General features: G+C 41.2%; 1 protein-coding gene across 1 annotated transcript; it reads right to left on the bottom strand.

The window, feature by feature from the left end:
* Nucleotides 1-106: 106 nt before the first annotated feature.
* On the bottom strand, nucleotides 107-17,799 carry LOC113111432 (endothelin-1 receptor-like). Its single transcript, XM_026276192.1, has 8 exons — nucleotides 17,550-17,799; nucleotides 15,766-16,231; nucleotides 12,837-12,964; nucleotides 5,656-5,854; nucleotides 4,474-4,626; nucleotides 4,070-4,203; nucleotides 3,574-3,682; nucleotides 107-2,271 (listed from the first exon to the last, which is right to left on the bottom strand). Exons 2-8 carry the CDS (start codon nucleotides 16,159-16,161, stop codon nucleotides 2,134-2,136), a joined length of 1,257 nt encoding a protein of 418 aa, XP_026131977.1. The 5' UTR covers nucleotides 16,162-16,231; nucleotides 17,550-17,799; the 3' UTR covers nucleotides 107-2,133.
* Between the last annotated feature and the right edge of the window lie 2,717 nt (nucleotides 17,800-20,516).

Genomic DNA, 20,516 nt, shown 5'->3' with positions numbered 1-20,516 from the left:
TACTTTTGTCCAAATAAACACTTGCTAAACTGACATTGCGGACAGATGATGGTTTAAGTCTAATATTCTGTTCACATCCTCTGGGTCGACACAGATGACCCAGAGGGGCCGTGTTCCCTGGTGGGTCAAAGTACATCACAAATCACTCCCACACTGGAGGTTCTTCCCAGGCCAAAAACAGACAGCGGTCACAAGGCACCTCTCTTCTTTTAACAATGAAACCTCATTACACTTCGAGTTAAGATAACATTGCCTTAAGTGGTAGAATCAATAATCTGGTCCAAATAACTAGCAGCTCATCTACAAATTGAATATGATGCTATAACAATCTATGAGAAGAAGTGTGTTATTTTATCCAGTCATTCATGATATGTAAAATAATCCATAAGTTTATTAATTGTACTGCAAAGCAAATAGAGTAAACAGAGCTGTTTGATTGTCATAGTGCTACAATAAGTTTAATTTCTTATGTATGTGTTATAATTCGTATGTATGGATTATATTAATAAAATACATGTGCAACATTCCTCTCTTAAGGATAATCTGTGACATCAAATTCCACTACAACAATTACCTTGTTTATATATACATATTCATCAACACCCCAAATTAACAAAACCCATGCAGGTCTCTGTCAGAATGTGTATAATGTCATTCACATTAGTTTCAAATTACATCAAGAAGAAAATTGATTTTTTTATTTCATATACACTACTATTCAAAAATGTGGGTATGGTAAGATTTTTTTTTGTAGTTTGTTTAGGGAAAAGCTGCATTTATCTGATTGAAAAATACAGTAAAGAACATTAAGTTTGTGAAATAGTTTTACAATTTAAAAATCATTTTTTGAAAAGTTCAACATTTATTTGAGACAGTAATCTTGACAGTTTGTTTAGACCAGTTTAATACATCTTTATTTCCAGAAGAAAAGTATTCATAAATAATAACGATAATAAAGTTATATAAAATTTTTAATCTTACCGACACCAAACTTTTGAGCAGTAGTGTAGGTTTTTTGCAAAAAAAGAACTATTTCAACTTAAAATACACATGATATACAAATACTGAGGCCATTGAATATTAATAATATTAATGGGCGCAAGGTTAATAGCACGTATGAGTTATGTTCAGAGAAAATTCACAGTGTCAAAAAAAAGCAAAGACATATTTGTATCTCTTTGGTATTTTTGTTTTGATTACAGAAAGGTCCGTTTTCCGGTTCCCTTATGCCCATTTTTTCTTCTTCTTTAACACAGCATTTGTTGCAACTGGATGCCTTCCTAGAAATTACTCTTAAATCCCAGCAAGTTTTATTTGCCTCTTTATTGATGGAACTGAATCCAGCTTGTTAATTTCACATTTGCTCTATTATGTCCACGATTTGTGATTTAATTCTAAACTTACATTTTCACCTTAAACAAGCACATACGCAATAAACTTAATTTGGTATTCAAACACAAAGGCATATCTCCATTAAATTTCCTAACCCACATGAACAGAAGTGACGTCCAGCGCACAGTATGTTTCACTTAAAAGCTTAACAAAGACTGAGGCATGAAGCAGCCTGGGAGTTCCTTGCTTAAACTTCCATAACTGCATTCAGTGTGCTAACAATAACAACCGGACACTGAATTTGAAGGATAGCGGCATGCTGAGAGTTTCTTTGGCAAAGCTTATAGGAAGGAACACAGAAAACACAGATTGACCCTCACCACTTCACTCTTCCTTTCTCTAACTTCCTTTCATGTCGGACAATGATGATCCGGAGCATGTTCATAGTGTCCCATTTATATAAGGAACACATGTCAAACTCCTGATGAGGGTTAATTTGTAGCTGTTAGGTTCAGCTGCATCCTGTTGCTGTTGGTCTTCACTCCCACCACTTCTCACACAGCAAAACAACCCTCTGAAAGTCAGGGAACAGCTGCTGTAGGTCTACGTGAGACTTTAAATATACCAGGTCCATTGTCTGGTCTGAAGCTATTTATAAAAACTGCCTGATACTGCTCCGAGGAACTTTAGTTTCATATGAATGGTTACAATGTTTTCCACCTCAAAGTTTGACGCTGGGTGATGTCTGCTTTTATAATGTGTTTTAAGCATGTAGGCTGACTGGAGTGAGTCCTTCACCTCTCAGTCACTGTATTTACGAAGGCTTCTGTCGGTATTGAGGATGCCGGGCTCATGGTTTTTGCACTGAATGCTAGTGCCGTTCACTGGGCCTGAGCTGGACACCTGGTTTCTGGTGTAACACCAGCAGCACAAGCAGGACTGAAAAAATGATAAAGAACAAAGAAAAATCATTTGATTGTACCAACATAGGCTCATTTGGAAAACATACCTCGATTTTTGAAAAACTCAAAAAAATGCATACAATTCAACTGCATACAATTCAACTGCACTTTCTAGCTGAAATGAACACTAAAGACAATAAAGCACAATTTCCATTATGATTATATTTGTAGATTATCAGTGAATAACTACTTACTGTGTGTGGTTTCTTTTACAATATTATTTTATGACCCAAAACACTTTTACCATTGAGCATGATTTGTAAACCGATACATTTAGATGTATTAAAGCTCCATATGTATGGCTTTTTTTAACATGGTAAGCTTACTCGTGAGCTCACCTGGTAAAACATTGCATTTGCAATTCAGAAGTAAAATAAAAGGCACAACACCAGATAAAACAGCTTAAAGAATTAAAGAAGTAAGCTAAAATGGCACGGTTAACACAGATGTTTGCTTTTGTTAACACTGTTAGGTTTAGGGTAGGTGGTATGTTATTTTCAAACACGATAAAGCTTTAATCGTTTAACACCACTCACTGGACATTAAATTTTCAACCTGCTGTGATGCTTAGAAGAGCCAACAGAATAAAACGCTGATAGATTTACATTCATCAGTTTCAGAGACTGACTTGCACATATGCTGTCTAGTGCCACTCATTGGGCATTTCCATTTGAAAGTAGCATAAAACATGCATGTAGAGCAATCTACTTTAATTTTATTTTACAGAAATGTTGCTACAGGGACATTTTTCTATTAAGTCTGGTTTAGATTTTAAGTTGTAGGCTACACATTGTTTTGTATAAGAGGCGAATGAGTTTAAATGAATCTGTATTGCTTATCTGCAGCACTAAGTTTGGCCCATAGTAAATCAACTTTGAATATTTCTCTTGGACCCACGCCATCTCTTGCACAAATCATCAGTTTGCTTCTATTTAGGCCCATGAACTCTGAGTTGTTGTTGTTTTGCTTTGTCTCGCAAACACTTCAGCTGCACTGTATCTTTGGGATCATCATTATTCAGAAGCAGCCCACTTAGGGTTTGATATCATTGTCGGTAAACTGTGCTCAGTGAGGGCTGGGCATGACTTATCTTTCTCTGAGAAATGACTCACAGTACCCTAAACAGCTGTCTCTGCAAATCAAGCATAATTTGCTGATGGATTGTTTTGTTGTGGCCATTTTCAGACTTTGCGAAGGAAATGCATTCAGAAACAAGCGTTCTGCGTGAATCTGTTGGCAGTGGCAGGTAAATGTAGGGAGCAAGCAGTTTTAAACTCACCTTAAAGCAATTCTTGAACTTCTTGCTCACGAAGTAGAGGATGATGGGGTTGATGCAAGAGTTCACAGTGGCCAAGTTGATGCCAAAATAATCCATGATCAACAGGAAGCTGAAAGTTTGGACACTCGTTTAGTTTTGTTTGCATTTCCAGTTCTGCTCCTGAGTTTACATATCCTTTGCATAATCTACAATATCTAGTTTTTTCTTTATCGTTTTTTTTTTTTTTTTTTTGGGGGGGGGGGGGGGGGGGGGGGGTGTTACTAAGATGACCATACAAACCTAAAAAAACATATTTATATATTATATCAAATCTTCTCAAATGCTACAATGTCTCCAAGGGGTATGTAAACTTATGAGCACAGCTGTGTAAACACTTTAGACTACAAACTATAACTTTTACATCAGAAGAAAAAAAAAACCTTTATGCACAAGCATGTAAGGTACAAAATAAATCAGTCCACGGTCAAGAGTCAACATTGGCAATGGTCCCACTCACTTGAGTAATTCGCAACGTCTTTCATCATTTGGAACATAAACCATTTTCTTCAACAGTCTACTCAGATGAAGAGGGAACCAGCAAAGAGCAAAGATCAGCACTAAACAGAAGACTGCTTTAGCCACTTCACGCCGCTGCAGAGCATAAACAAGCCATTAGAAAAGAAGTCTGTTCAGTGTCATATAATGTACTCTCATATTGAAGCTCCTCTACACTTTTTAAAGGCTTTACTCACAATAGTGCATACAGGACAGGTTAAAAAAAGAATATTATGATATAATCTGGGTTCATAAAGACAGTAGCACACAGAACATAAACTAAATGCGAAAACTGTTACTGCTCAGTAATTATTAGTATGTTTTTATCATACAGACTTGGAAGTAGTATAAAGGACTTCTTATTACCTGTTTAAGGTGTTCGCTGAGGGCTATCCGAAGGCTTCCTTTTCTGCGGTTGAGCATTTCACATGTCATGAGGGTGTAGAAAATAGCTGTGCAGGCCAGTGGCACACAGAAGTAAAAGCCAAATAACCACCAGTCTTTCAAATGTACATAGAACTGAGAGAAGATAAAACACATATACACTATCCATTATGTATACAGTAAACAAACACTGTTAATATGTCATGAAATAAGGTCATTTAAGGGTTGTCATAAATTTTTTTTAATCCTTTTTATATGATAACACCATCTTTTTTATGTAACAATTTAGTTTAAAATAGTTTATTTGCCTGAGTGAAAGATCTCAGCATTGAGCTTAGACCTTTAAAGGATGTTTAGAAGCCAGAGCAGCAATGGACTGGTAAGAAAAATAAAGAAATGATAGCAATAAACATATTAAATTCTAGCTATGTTTAATACTACTTTTTGAAATTTTGCAGTCAGTAAGGATTTTAGCTGAATTACTGACCACAAACTCCTGAACTAAGGCATATGTTAGCAAATTTGTCCATAAAGAGTAGCGGAAAGTCCTTTTAGGAGTTTTTTTTTTTTTTTTTTGGAAAATCTTTTTGTGTTGCGTCCTGATAGCCCTGCTGGTTTTAATTTGTGATAATTATTTGCTGACCTTACGTGATCCCCGAGTCCCTAGCATAACTGTTACACATAAAAAAAAGGTGCACAAAGTGAACTCACCACAATGTTAATTAAATTTTTATAATTGAATTGTGCTGTGTTTAGGCTCATTAGAATTGTCTTTTGTTTCTGTGATTAATTGCAGTGTTCATATGAAAGAATGAACTCTGTATCTACACATATGGCTCTGCTTGTGAGAGATACATCAGCTGGTAATTGCACTCATGGTCTGCTATGAATTGGCCTGAAACAAATGGAAAGAGATCTCCAGATATCACCTGCTCGGGGCAACTGAAGGAAACTCAAAGGGTTTACTCTTATCCCCTGTAATGTCTGTTATTTACTCAAAATGTTGTTCCCAAGATCAAAGTTAGTAAAAGATCACAGAAATAGAGCATAGCATCCTGCTCTGGGTCAACTGGACAGGATGCACTGTTTGTTACTAAGTGTTTGAGTGTTTATGCGAATGAGCGGAAAAGACGTCTGCATGACATCCATCCGGTTAAAGCGTACCTTCGTGAAGCCAGTTTCAGGCTTGAGCATGCAAGTGCGGTAGGTTTGGTTATTGTAGGTAAAGGTGACCATGTTGAAGCCCATTGCCTCTGGCACAGCCAAGATGATGGACATGACCCAGATGGAGAAGATCTCAATGGCAGTAAAGAGGGGAATGCCGACCCCCTGCACTCTGCTCCAGGATGCTACAGCCCTGTACCTGAGCCACAAAAGGTACAACCATTAACAAAACTCTCAGACGACTGCTTACCTGTTTCAACATTTCAAAAACAGAGACATATCATTGAAGTTCCACTTCATGTGCACTAAACATTTCTGTGAATGACCCCAGAAAAGTGTGTAGGATGTGGAGTCTTCAACACCATCTGTTTTATTTTATTTATTTTTTTTATGTCAACACCTGCAAAGCTTGACTGATCAGATTCCTATTGTGTGGGAAAGCTTTTTGTAAAAATATCACTTGTGCAGCTGTAGCAACATTCAGATACTGGTTTATAGCTACAATAAGCTTAAAGGTTGATCTAAGATTAATGAAAAGTCTGCTTTACCTTTTAATTTGAATTTTACTTAAATGCTCACAGATAGACATCAGCTGTTTGTTTGGTGAAGTCACTAGTTCCCTTTCGAAGGGAACTTCGACAATACGTCAACGACGCTATGGGGAACGCCTCAGGTGTGACAGGTGTCTGAAATCAAATATCAACTCACAGCAATCATGCTGACCGGCGACAGCCGTGAATCATCAGCTTGAATGATGAGCATGCGACCTGGATATAAAAAGGGCGCCTTGAAACCATGACAATATCCTTTTCGTCTTCAGGGACTGTTTTGTCTGATTTAAACGTCTGCTTACAGCGAAAATGAAACGCACATCTAAGGCAAGTCCTAAAAATTTTGTGAAATGTGCTGACCCGTGCCCAAGATATTTGTCGCCGGGTGACACTCACGAGATGTGTGTGTACTGTTTGGGTGAAGAGCACGCACAGGATGCTCTTGAGGGAGCGTCCTGTGCAAATTGTGAGCGTTTTCCTATGAGAACGCTCCGCTCTCGTCTGGCTCTCTTCTCGAGGGAAGAGAGTTCAGCGTCTGGTCCTCGCGGATCGGGTCCCGCTCGTGCCGAGGCAGAGCGGCGATGCGCTTCATGGGGCTCCCAGATGGAGCTCGCTGACAGTCTCGAGGGTGGCGTTAACCTCTCGGACGTGTCATCGGCTGCCGAGAGTGAGCTGCAGGGGGATGACGGAGACTTTTCTCCTACTAATACTGCAGCGAGTGCTCTTCAGGCCGGGCAAGAGATGGCTGAGGAGGATGATTTAGATTCTCAACCTCGTCAGCCATCCTGCCCCGTGTACGCAGAGTTGGTGGAAGTTATGGAGCGCGCCACTGACAAACTTCAGTTGCCATGGCGGCGCGCTCAGGGAGAGATCGTTCGCGGTCGTTTGGATGATCGGTTTCTCCCTGAACATAGACCACCAGCTCACCAGAGCCTTCCATTCCTTCCTGATCTCCATTCAGAGATCGAGAGGGCATGGAAGAAACCGTACTCTGCACGTATTCATCGACATCAGCGGGGTAACTTCGCTGATGTTGAGGGGATCGGTGAGTACGGTTATGTGTCGATGCCGCCCGTTGACGAGATGTTTGCGAACTATCTCGTTTCTGGGCGGGTGTCGACACTAAAAGCTCCAACTCTGCCATCCAAGCCCCTTAAAGCCACGGCTCGCTTGAATGGCAGAGCGTACACGGCAGCAGGTCAGGCGGTGCTGCCCTTCATACCATGGCAGTGCTCCAAGCCTACCAAGCTGACCTGCTGCAGGATCTCGACCAGGGGGCAGTGCTGTCCCCTGAGGCGGTCGCTGAGTTGCGCCGGACCACAGATTTGTCCCTCCGGGCCACTAAACAGACTGCTGCCGCGATCGGCCGATCGATGGCGGCGATGGTGGCCACAGAGAGGCATCTGTGGCTCAACTTGGTTGATATCGGGGAGAAAGAAAAGTCCCTTCTCCTTGATTCACCAGTTTTGCCTGCTAAACTTTTTGGCACCTCCGTTGAGGCGGTGGTTGGGAAGTTTAGGGAGGCGAAGGCACTATCGGCTGCATTTAAGACCTGTATACCGCTGAGATCCGGGCCCCAGCCCAGGCAGGCGGGAGGACCTGGTCCGTCTTCGTCTGAGGACCGTAGGCAGGACCAGAGGTCTAGTGTCGCCTCTCGTGCCCCCCCTCCATGGAGGAGTAGGACACAGAGGAGGCGGGCCTCCCGCAAAAAGAGGGACTTAAGGGAGGTCATTCAGCACAAGCGCTGCAACGCTCAGCGGAAATAGGGTTTGATCTCCCTGGAGGGCTTTTTCTACCAGCCCTCTCCCTCTTCTTGACTCCCCAGGCGTTTACGTTACACCAGCCCTGGGGATGGGCCTTATGATGAGAACTATGTTCTGATGGCCCACCATAGCAACTGGTTGATGTGAGCGCCTCTTTTAGGCATGTAAAAGTGGTGGACCCCAGATTCATTGAGAACTCTCTGGCGAGTCTTCACTCCGCACGCCGCAGGTGAACTTTTGGTTTGTAAAATTCTGTGTGTAAAACTAACACTGATTGTATTTCTCTACAGACCCTGTTCCCTGTATAGACCTAAGGGGTCATTCTTAGAGGAGCAATTAAAGTATGGACTTTAGGGCCCTGAAGCCTCCCCCAGTTGGTGGCTAGAACGAATTAGGAGGAAGCTCAAAGAAGATTTGGCTTCTGTGCTGAGTATGTGATGACCTTCCTGTCATAACATTTTATATGCGTGTTGGGCCACCGCTCATTTTTGTTTAGCCTCAGGGCTGTTAGCCACCCAGAGGGTAGAGTAGTTGGTCTTCCTAAAAAAAAAAAAAAAACTTTTTTGCTTTAGGTTTAGACTGACGCTGGCGCTTCATATAGATCTTCAGATAGATGTCCGGCCTATCGGTTTGTGACATTGGTATCCTGAGTACTCGCTCCCCTGAGCTCTGTTGGGTTTCAGTAGGTTGAGTGTTTTCACGGCCTCTCAATAAAGGAGGCTGTGGCTCCTCCGAGCCCTCAGGTAGATCTATGCTTGCAGGTCGGCCCTCATCCGGGCCGCCTCTGTAGCTGGCCTAGGCTATGCTAGGGATGTTGGAGGCGTGTTGCTAAGTATAGCTGCCACATTCATTATGTGTTAGGCTTCCTCCCCTTGATTTCAGCCTCCTCCCTTAAATGGGAGTTGTTGGCAAAGGCCCGCCCCTTTCTCTGCATTCAGGGGTGATAGAGTAATGCAGGGTGGTAGCTGAGGTAGGATCAGTCTAGCAGGGTTAGGCCATCTTTCGCTCTGCGAAGTGAGAGTTTGTCAGACCCTGCCGAACAGAGATGTTTTTTGGGCCTCTAGAGCTGGCTCCACTCAGCCCGTTGAGCTAATCGCTCGACCGATGGGTTGAAGTGGGTTGGCTTGCAATTTAGCCCCCCCGCTCCCCTAGGCTGGGCGCAGGACAAATCCCTGTCACCCTTTGGAGCCACTTGCAGGCCTGCTCCCTGTCTAACATTGCAGGGGCATATGGTTGTTACTCCCCCGCTAACTCAGGGTAGTTTTGAGTAGTCCATTCTCAGCTCTGTATGTATCTACCTCACACCACGATGGCTCCGGTTGAGCAGGGAGTTCTAAACTACATTTCATTCCGGTTTTTGAACTCTGCTCCCTTTGAAGCCAGAGCATTGCCATGGGCTGACGCCTATGCATTTAGTAGGTAGGCCCCTAATGGGGCCTCCACTAGGCAGAATGGCGTATGTTGTACTCCCCTGCTATAAGGGTATTGCTATTTGCTGAGTACACTGCCTCTGGCAATGTGATTAGGTACCAGGATGCTGTAGCAACAGATTTCTGCCGCAAAGGCTGCACAGTTGGGTAGTAGGCCCCAGCAGGCCTTCTTGACGGAATAGCCCCCAATAGGGCTCCTAGGCCAGCTCACCTTCGGTGGTTGGCCCTGGTAGTTCGGGCAGAAGGCTCACTGCTGATTAGTAGGCCTTAACAGGCCTCCTCTGAGGTGGGTCGCAACATTGTGGAACATACACTTGGACAAAACTATAGGAAAAGTTTTTAATAGTATGGTTCCAGCAGTGTTCGGTAAAGTAGCAGAATAGACTCGCTATCAGCTAGCAGGCTCGACCAGGCCTCCCTGTTAGGCGAGTCCCCAGCAGCAGTTACATCCAGCTGATTAGACTGTTTCAGGTAGTAGGCCTCTTCAGGCCTCCCTGAAGGTGGGCTCCCACATTTTGTGGTGGTCAGGTAGTAGGCTTTACTAGGCCTCCCTGAGGGTTTAATCCCACATACTGTGGTTACTAGGTGGCAGGCCCCACAGGCCTCCCTGGAGTTGAATTCCCGCTTCTTGGAAATGTCAGGTAGTAGGCCTCATAAGGCCTCCCTGAAGGCAAAGCCCCAGGGAGTCTGGCTCACTATCAGCTATGGTTTTCAGGTAGTAGGCCTCTCCAGGCCTCCCTGAAAGTAAGCTTTCCTGCACTGTGTTTATCAGGTAGTAGGCCTCACTAGGCCTCCCTGAAGTTGATGTCAGGTAGTAGGCCTCACCAGGCCTCCCTGGAGTTGAGTTCCAATTGACTTTCAGTTTCCACTTAAGGTGGTTATCTGGTAACAGGTAGTAGGCCTCTCTAGGCCTCTCTATAGGTGAACTCCCACATATTGTGGTTATCAGATAGCAGGCTTCACCAGGCCTCTCTGAAGGTGAGCTCCCACATACTGTGGTTGTCAGGTAGTAGGCCTCACCAGGCCTCCCTGGAGTTGAGTTTCAAATAACTTTCAGTTTCCACTTAAGGTGGTTATCTGGTAACAGGTCGTAGGCCTCTCTAGGCCTCTCTGTAGGTGAACTCCCACATATTGCGGTTATCAGGTAGTAGGCTTCACCAGGCCTCTCCGAAGGTGAGCTCCCACATACTGTGGTGGTCAGGTAGTAGGCCTCTCCAGGTCTCCCTGGGAGTAGTTTCACGGTGATGCTGGGTTTTGTAAGCTAGTGGCTGCTTACTTTCAGTTTAGCAGTCCTTAGCAGGCAGCTACCGAAGGTGAGCTTGCGCCCTGGCTCGGCTCAAGTTTTTATTCTCTGCTACGGGTTCCCTCTTGGAACCTCTTTATCCTGCTACAGCCTGGTTGCCTACCAGGTAGATCTTATGCTCCCCTCACTGAGGGTCAATGTGAGTATGTGGTCTCCTGAGTCTGGTCCGTCGGTCGTAGGCCTCTCATGAGGCCTCCCAGTTAGATCAGTCCTAAGGCCCTCACAGGCCTCCTCAGTGTTTTTGAAACACAAACACTGGGTAGATCCGTGGATCGAGTAGAGAAACTCCCCTCGCTGGCAAGGGTTGTAAAGCACTACGCTGAGTCATACTCTCCAGGATATCCCGTCTCTGAGATCCGGGCCGAGTGGTTCACTGCCTGCTCCGCAGTTCCTCGGGCTGGATGCCTTCCTAAAGGCAAGTGTCCAGAGGCTCTGTCTTCGGACAGACAGGAAGTGGCCAGTCTGTAGTGTCTAATGTAGTGACACCAGGTCAGCCTGCCTGGTGGCTTTTCAGGTGGTACATTCCCCTGAATAGTGACTGGCTGGGGTTCCCTCGGGTTCCCTAGCCACATTCCCTAGAAGGGACCCCTTCTAAGAAGTTGAAGTTGTGGTCCTAGGCCCTTGAGCAGGCCCAGGTAGACCTTTCACTAAACTATGTTTATGGAGGTTTTCTGTGGTATCATATAGCTTGGGCTATGACCGTAGGGAGTGCTGTCACTGACAGCCCTGTGTGACCTGAGGGTGAGTGGTTCTAGCGTTCACTGAATGCTGGTTCTGACAGTTGTCACTGGCATTGGGCATGCACTCCCTTTAGCATGGCGGCGTGGGTATTTCGTTCCCCATAGCGTCGTTGACGTATTGTCGAAGTTCCCTTCGAAAGGGAACGTCTCAGGTTACAAATGTAACCTTGGTTCCCTGAGAACAGGGAACGAGACAATACGTCTCCCAGCCATGCCTCAGGGTCTGCCTGCCAAACAGTCCCTTCAGACGAAAGGATATTGTCATGGTTTCAAGGCGCCCTTTTTATATCCAGGTCGCACGCTCATCATTCAAGCTGATGATTCACGGCTGTCGCCGGTCAGCATGATTGCTGTGAGTTGATATTTGATTTCAGACACCTGTCACACCTGAGGCGTTCCCCATAGCGTCGTTGACGTATTGTCTCGTTCCCTGTTCTCAGGGAACCAAGGTTACATTTGTAACCTGAGACGTTTCCCTATGCTCATGGTCATGTTTGCCTGTTTGTTTGTTGAAAAACCCATGAGAGAAAATGTATTAATGAAATATATACTGAAATATAATGAAATATAATGACCCATTTGGGTATTCCTGTTCAACAACAATTGTACATTTATATTTAACTTAGTGGAGATGTTATCATTCTAGACATTTGTGGCTCCGATTTGGATTCATAGTGCATGATGACAATAAAATGTATTTTACTAAATAAACAATGGTTAATAAATATAAAGGAAACAATTTTAGTGACTTGACAAATGACCTCTATGCATTTTGTTAATAAAATGTTTAATAAAAATGAATGTGATCGCTGATGGATTCCACATTACGTTGTATTTAGTTATTACTTATACAAATATTGTGAAAAAGTATACTTTTTTTTTTTTTTTAATGACTCATTCCAAATAGCTTGGTATGTAGAGGAGTGAAAGATTCAAATGTGTCCTAGCTTCTGACCTTTGTCTATGTCTGACCTCAACAGTGAAATCTGAACCTGAACCTCATTGTGACCCAAAGTTCAAAGGTCAAATTAGAGAAGGTTTTGTGGGCAAAAGGGTTTACAAGCTTTATTTTATTTTAGAAAACTTGAGTATTTGGAAAACTCCATCTGAAGAAAAAACCTTATCAATGATGAATTAGAAAAGGCAAAACTTTTTGGAAATCAGCTTTAGAATAGCAGAACACTATAAAAGTGGTCAGTATATCAACATTTTGTTTTCAACCTATTCCTAGAGTTCCCCAACATTTCCAATGTCTCAGTGATCAAACACACCTGATTCAGGCCTATGATTTATTATTTTATTAAATTTTTTGATTATGGATATAATTATATGTTAACAATTTTTTTATTATATAATGTACACTTTAACATCAAAATAGTGAAGTTGTGATTTACCTGTCCACACTCAGAGCACACAGGTTGAGTACTGTAATTCCAACAGACGCTTTCTGAAGGAAAGGCACCAGTTTACACAGGAAGAGTCCAAAAAAGCTCTCTTCAAATGGCCATTTTGTGAAAAGTAGCTGCAAGAAAAATAGAATCGTTCATGGATATGATTCCTCAGCCCTATGACCCACAAGCTAATCATCCACTATAGTAGAATACAATGCATTAAGATAAATTAAATGTGGATGAATTGAACAACATGTTCTTACTTCTTTAAAGTGCTTATGTCTGGGTATTTATTTATAAAGAAAAAAAAAGAAAAGAAATGGAGATGTTTAACCAGAATTAAAGCAGTCTGGATTTCTGGAATCTGCTTAAATAAAGAACAGATTTTTTTTTCTTTATTATTGGATTCTCTGTTCCCATTTTTGGACTTAAGGGCACACATCTTGTCTTGATGAAATGGCTTCAGAGTCGTTTCAATGGTTGCTTGGTCATCGTATACATTAGCTTGTCTAGATCTAGCAAGACTCCAGTAGTGTTGAAAACAAAAACACATCTTTTTTTGCAATGACATTTGCGTCATCATAAGTGTTTTGTTTTTTTTCTTCTGCAGTGTCTCCTCGTTCAAGTGGCCTTGACAAGGTTCTCTGAGAGGACCTTGGCTTTTGTTAAGCAGGAAAAGTATGTGGATTATGCTCAGGTTTAGAAAGGAAACTCCTCACGGGTGTATCCTGGCCCTGTTTGTATGAGGAGTGCTGAGTTTAATCGGTGGCTCAGCTGGAGAAGTGTATTTGTATGTGTATTTGATGTATGTTGGAAGTCAGTGATCTGAAGTGCATACAGAACAAGTCTGTGCGTCACAAAAACAAGAGATGCTAAATATCGCACTTCCATTTTAAAACATTGATGTTTTTTTCATATGGGCTTTCACTTGATATCTTTCATCCTGATAGAGCAGAACACGAGATCTCTGATCACAAAACTCTTAAGAGTATGTACATCTGATATCTCCACCCAGTATCCCAAAAGTCTCTCAAAATGAATTTCGTACAATATAAAAGCATGCTTTATGAATGCTGAAAATTGGAAAAGAAAACTCAATTCAGAGAGCATTTTATCTTTATAAAATTGGGAAGACCGACTACAGATAGGAAATGTGGCATGAGTCAGTGATAAAAGAGTGAAAGACAAAGAAGACAGAGAAAAATGTAGTTTAAAACATTGGCAAGTTTTTAGAAATGCACTCTTTGTATCCATGCTTGAAAAAAAAAAAAAAAAAAAACCTTTTTCAACATTTTTCAAAAGAAATGTTTCAGTAAAGCCCCTTTCACACTGCACGTCGGACCCGCAATATTCCCGTAACATTGCCTGGTCGCCTTCTGTGTGAAAGCAACCACATCCCGGAATTGATTACCGAATTGAACCCGGGTCGGGGACCTAGTAACATTGCGGTAATCGATCCGGAACGAGCGCTGTGTGAACAAAAGCCAGATCTAATTCCGTATCGAAGTGATGACGCGCGTTATCGCGCGACTCTTTTACCGACTGTTTTGAAGGAAGATCAACATTCGCAACGAAAACATAAGTGCAAACTGTAATGAAGCAGAGATCAGTTAGTTCCTCACTTTCCGCGCTGACGCAGAGATCGTTTGCTTGCTTCAGTTAAAGTATAACGTGCCAAGCGTTTTCGACTCGTACATTACACGTCACGCGCTGATGTCACGTGTCGTTACTGGATCTTCAAGGGTTGTGTGTGAAAGCACGCACATGTACCGGGTCATCACTGGCAGTGTAAAAGTGCCAAATCTAGCGACCAGGGAACAATTACAGGAACACTTTACCCCTGTATTTGCCGGAATGGCAGTGTGAAAGGGGCTTGAGACTCCCAAAAATGTCATGTGGTATATCCATCAAGTAAAAAGTATCTTCAACAACAATAAATCATATTTTGTACATCTTGAGTACATATCCAACTTTTTATCTTGAACTATTCATTCTGTAAATGTCAGTAATTGTTTTTGTTTTTTTTTTTGTTTTTTTTTGGGGGGGGGGGGTCACACTACATGACATTGTACAACATGAACTGTAGTTATTGTCATAAAAAGTACAATCATCTTGAATTTTTGGATAATTATACCTTATATGCAGGAGTCGTCTATGAAATATTTTTTTTTAGATTGGACCACATGACTTTTAATAAGCAGAGAAGCATGAAATATTCTTTATTTTATCCCATAAGAAATAATAATAAAAGATGATGATGATGATGATGCCAAAATTATTGATTTTATTTTATTTTGTTTATTTTTTTCTGTTGTCTTGTTTCTTCATTATGATATCAGGAGTGATGTATGACCTAGACATTTTTTTAGCATATTTTTTTTAACACCGAGGTTCAAAATATGCTCTTTATTGAAGAAGTGTATTGATATCATTGTATATCTGAGTTGCATATTTCATCTGTTTTTAATAAATGAAGAGAACATTACATCATTGATCCATCTGCTAACACAGGCCTCTGTTCACTGTCAGGTACTATGTTTACTGATGATCCGAGAATTAGACAAGAGACGTTGGCTAGTGATGAAGCACTAGTCAGAACAGGGCTGTTCGTTTGGATGACGGCCCTTCAATCCCCTGTTTATTTTATCAGGCCATATCCGTCCTGCACTCATCACAAAAACCTCAGTAACCGTAATAGGACGGCCCTAGAGATAAACTCTGGATGACCGTATATAATCGGACGCCCTGCCCTCTGCATCTAAGCCCCCTCCCAACTTCCTCTGCCAGCTCATTCTCCCTTCCTGTGCTCAAGCTGTCTCTTTTGTTTTGTACTCTCTAGGCTTGCCTGCTTTATGAAAAGTACCCTTTGAGAGCAAAATGATGTCATGCTTCCTACCAGTTGAAAACAATGAAGAACCAGATCTGCGCCTACCTTGTAGACATTGATAGGGATGTCTATGGTGATGTAGATGAGGTCTCCAAGAGCCAGGCTGGCGATGAGGGCGTTGGGTCCATTCCTCATACACTTGTTTAGGTAAATAATCCTCAGCAAGGTGGTGTTACCCACCATTCCCACCACAAACACGAGACAGGAAATAATTGTGTTAACATACTTAAAATAGAGCTTGATGGAAGTGGGATCCTTACAGGAAGGAGGCCCCTTTACTCTGGTATTGTTATCCAGCAGGGCTTTACTGGTGGTGGGATGCACATTGATTTTGGAGGTAGTAAAGTTTTGAAGGACTTCCTCTGTTCCGTTAATGTGACATATTCCAACAGTGGCCAGGACGGCCATTAGCAAGAGCAATTGTAGTGTCGTAATGCCCATTGCAGAACACAGTTCACTCTTTGATTTCCAGATGAGGTGATAAGAGCCTGATTACGGCTGTTTGGCACAGCTGTGGGATAACAAACAACAGGACGGACATCAAACCACATCATGTCGTTAAGCAAATCGGAGTTCAAGGTTTCGCAGCTCAGGCACACAAAATAAAAAGACATACGACGCAGGCCTCAGAATAAAACTAAATCAAAGAGAATTGCTTAAATGCATAACACTAGATCTGCAAAACTTCAAGACAACTTCAAAAGAGATTTAGTGGAGGAGCACAGATGGAAAGTGCCAGTATGAGTTACTGTCACGCTAGAGGGACGAGACGTTGCCTTTCCTCTCGTTCCCGGCATGTACCCATCAGTGCTCGCATGGTGTTAGTGGCACAGAATCAAGGGTTTTGTTTTGGTTTTTGTTTTTGTAATTTTTAAAATGCGCCCATTGCAGAGCTTTCATCCGTTTGTTTCCTCAACACACATTCCCACGTTGGTTTGCATTTTGGCATTCATAAGGGCAGTTTCCCCAAACGTAATAACGAAGTCACAATATGAATTTCACAATATGCTGTTTTCTAGGATAATTAAATTCAAAGACCACTGCTTAATAACAATTACATGGTTTTATATCATTCCGATATTTCTTTTGGTAACAGTAATGCTTGTTAGCATTAATCGACATGAACTAACAATGAAAAAAAAAAAACGTATAAAGCATGTATTAATATTAGTTCATGTTAATGTCAACATTTACTACATTACTAAAATCAAAAGTTGTATCTGCTAGTATTTTTAATGGGCCTAAGCTAACATAAACTACCAATGAACAGTTTAATGTTAACAAAGATAAATAAATACTGTAACAAATTTACTAGTTAACAGACATTAACCAATGGGACTTTATTGTATAGTGTTACCAAATTTTCCTTTATCTCCGAGCTTCAAATTTTGACATTTGATCAATTTAATCTGAGTTTCTGAGAATAGCATTAAATTGTCTACACACACACACACACATATATATATGTGTGTGTGTGTTATTAACAAATAAATTACCTGAATGCCTTTTCAAATAAGTTAAATAGATCGATAACAAGCTTAGCCTATTCGTACGCGAGAATCACAAGTGAGAAAAGTTAATCAACCCTCATCTTGTTTGGAATCATTTGAGACCCCCTTTCATTATCTTGACAGCAAAGGAACACTTCTGAGCCGAGATATGTTTCCTGTTCAAAGTCCCTGCCACCACCTGGTACACAAGGAACTATTTAGTAGACAGCCCTTCAAGTAGCATCTCAGTTTAGCATCAGCTAGACGCTAAAGGGATCCTTAACGGCACGTAAACTGCTACACTAATGAATTATAAATGCCTCCTGATTTTTCACCTACCGCTCCTTAAATGTCTGCCTTCCCCAGGATCCCGTCAGTCAGTCAGTGAGTTAGTGAGACGAATTTTCGGCTAGAGCCCCCCAGACATCTGTGTGGTATCATATGAGTAATTAACCAACTATCAAAGTGTTGCAGGATCCCTTTTGGACGCCACGACGCACCAAAGCTGCTGTGAAGGGGCTGCGCATTCTGTCTCTAGCTTCTCCTGTGGAGAGTTTCTGTATGTGTGTGTGTGTGTGTACGTGTGTGTATGTGAGTGTTTAAGAGAGAGCACTTTGACGGGGTGGGATTGCAATTCTCCACCTCCCCCCTCGCCCGGGAGGGGTCCCCCAAAGGAAACACCAGCACTGAGTGAGGCACAGCCTTCCTGACTGTCTACACTCCACCGAAAGCTCGGGAAGCATCAGGAGGAATTACAAATCCTCTCCTGAGGTTTGCCTTCTGTCTCTCCCTGGATCTTTGTCGTTTTCTTTCTCTCGTCCTGACAGAACTCCTGCCACCGTCTCGTAACCTTCTCCCAAATGATCAGCAGCGATATTTGCATCTGACAAACTCACCTACAGTATCAGTGCTTTCCTTTAGATGTGATACTGACAGCTATAAAGGAGGGGTTGTGCAGGACGGCGGATGGATAGAGAGCCAAATATCCCCTTGAACTTTCTAAGCCCGAAATATCACAATGTGGGTGGTCAGACTCAGGGGAAAATGTGATTGCTTATGTTAACATAAAAGCCCAAATAAGCCTTTGGTTCAAGTCTGCTTTACCATAGCCATACATAATTAGAAGCTATTTTGGATTCTTTTTCATTATGTGCCCTGGCATCGTGACTTCAAGAAGGTCGATTGGAACAACGAACTCATATAAAGTTCCCGGCTGACTACATCACTGTCCATTATGCAACCTGTAAGTCTATGTCTAGTAAAATGGGCCATTATCAATAAAGGGTCTAAGTGCAGGAAGGCTGCTCTCAGTACTGCAAGCAGGCACCTAAATAAGCTGATACAGCAACTATATTTGTTTCTGATAAAACAGCAGAAAATAATTAAAACACACTGGGAAATGGTGATGTTTTATATAGGAGTCCCAAAGCCTCCTCATTACAGCTGCTTTATCAAATTGTGTTAAGACCTGGAGGTTAATCATCATTCTGCATTGATGCCCATTGATTGACCATATCTCACAACATCTAGGCTGCCCCAATCATAGGAATTTATTTACTAAGCACTAATTGGTTTGTTGCCTTCATATCTAAATATATATAATATGTTAATTAAATCAAATATGTGTTAATGTAATCATCTGATAGATTTTGTGCATTGTTACCTGTCAAAACAAATTTTGTCAGACGGCAGTGCTTTAATGTATGGTTCATTACATTTTGATTTATTAAACCTTTTTTTAAGTCAAGATATACATTTTTAATCATGTACACGCACACATGCATGCACACACACACACACACACACACACACAAACAAACACACTCACTCATGTTTGTTTTTGTGAAAAGTGGGGACATCCCATAGGTGTAATGGTTTTTATTCTGTTCAAACTGTATATTCTATGCCCCTACACCAACCCTACACCTAACCCTAACCCTCACAGGAAACTTTGTGCATTTTTACTTTCTCCAAAAAAAAAAAAAAAAAAAAAAACTCATTCTGTATGATTTATAAGCGTTTTGAAAAATGGGGACATGGGTTATGTCCTCATAAGTCACCCTCTCCTTGTAATAACTGTGTCATACCCATGTCATTATCCAGAGTTGTGTCATGATATGTCACAAAATCATGCACACACACAAGTGCACCGACACACACAAACACACACACACACTACTGTTCAAAATAATTCTGCTCTGTATAAGATTTTTTAATGTTTTTGAAAGAAGTCTCTTATGTGCACCAAGACTAAATTTATTTGATCAAAAAGTTATGTAAAAACAGTAATATTGTCATATATTATTGCAATTTCAAATAACTGTTTTCTATTTTCATATGCTATTTAAAATGTAATTATTCCTGTGACGTAAAGCTGAATTTTCAGCAGCCATTACTCCAGTCTTTAGTGTCACATGATCCTTCAGAAATCATTCTTATATGCTGATTTGATGTTCACTGAACATTTCTTATTATTTTCATTATGTAATCATTGTTTTTCAGGATTCTCTGAGAAGTAAAATATTTAAAAGAACAGTGTTTATTTGACCTAAATGTCTTTACTGAAACTTTTGGTCAATTTAATGCATCCTTGCATAATGATGATAATAATAATAATAAAAATATATCTTAAAGAAAGAAAGAAAGAAAGAAAGAAAGAAAGAAAGAAAAATAGAAAGAAAGAAGAAGAAAAGGGGGAAAAATAATGTTCATATCATCTTTTAAGATGAAAACCTTAAAATCCTAGATTTTAATATGTTCTTTCTTTATTTGATTTCTAGCTTTTTTTTTTTTTTTGATGCACCCATAGGGAGAATTAGATTGTTTAAGTTTGTCACACTTTATTTTACCATCAGAAATGGTTTATGTTAATAAACTGTGCATTATTCTTACAAGGAACATAGCAGCAGTAGTCTGTCCTAATCAACAAATGCACAAAGACTAAAAAAGACATTTTAAAATGTTCACAAAGACACCATATATTATTCCTTTACAGTTCTAGCTCATATTCTCATCACATTTCATGCGGCCCGATGCTATGGGCAGTATAATTCCCGCTTTCATTCCATTAGTACGTGCTTCTTTTAATTGGAGTGTTCATTTGCAGCTAATCAGCCTGCTTAGTATTAATTGTGACTTAATTGGGTAATCCTAATATTTATTGCCCATAAATTTTAAAACGATTGTGTTTTCTTTAATTGTAGGCATGAATTTATAATAGCTCTTGAATAAGTCATGGTCAACAGTGGCAGATATTTTATTAATCGTAACGTGATTTGCTGACAGGATCCTTTTTCACGGAGTCCC

The sequence above is a fragment of the Carassius auratus genome, chromosome 1 (assembly GCF_003368295.1).
Source record: "Carassius auratus strain Wakin chromosome 1, ASM336829v1, whole genome shotgun sequence".
Taxonomy (NCBI): domain Eukaryota; kingdom Metazoa; phylum Chordata; class Actinopteri; order Cypriniformes; family Cyprinidae; genus Carassius; species Carassius auratus.
Note: the sequence above shows the minus strand (reverse complement) of the source record. Positions and strands in the feature narration are given on the sequence as shown.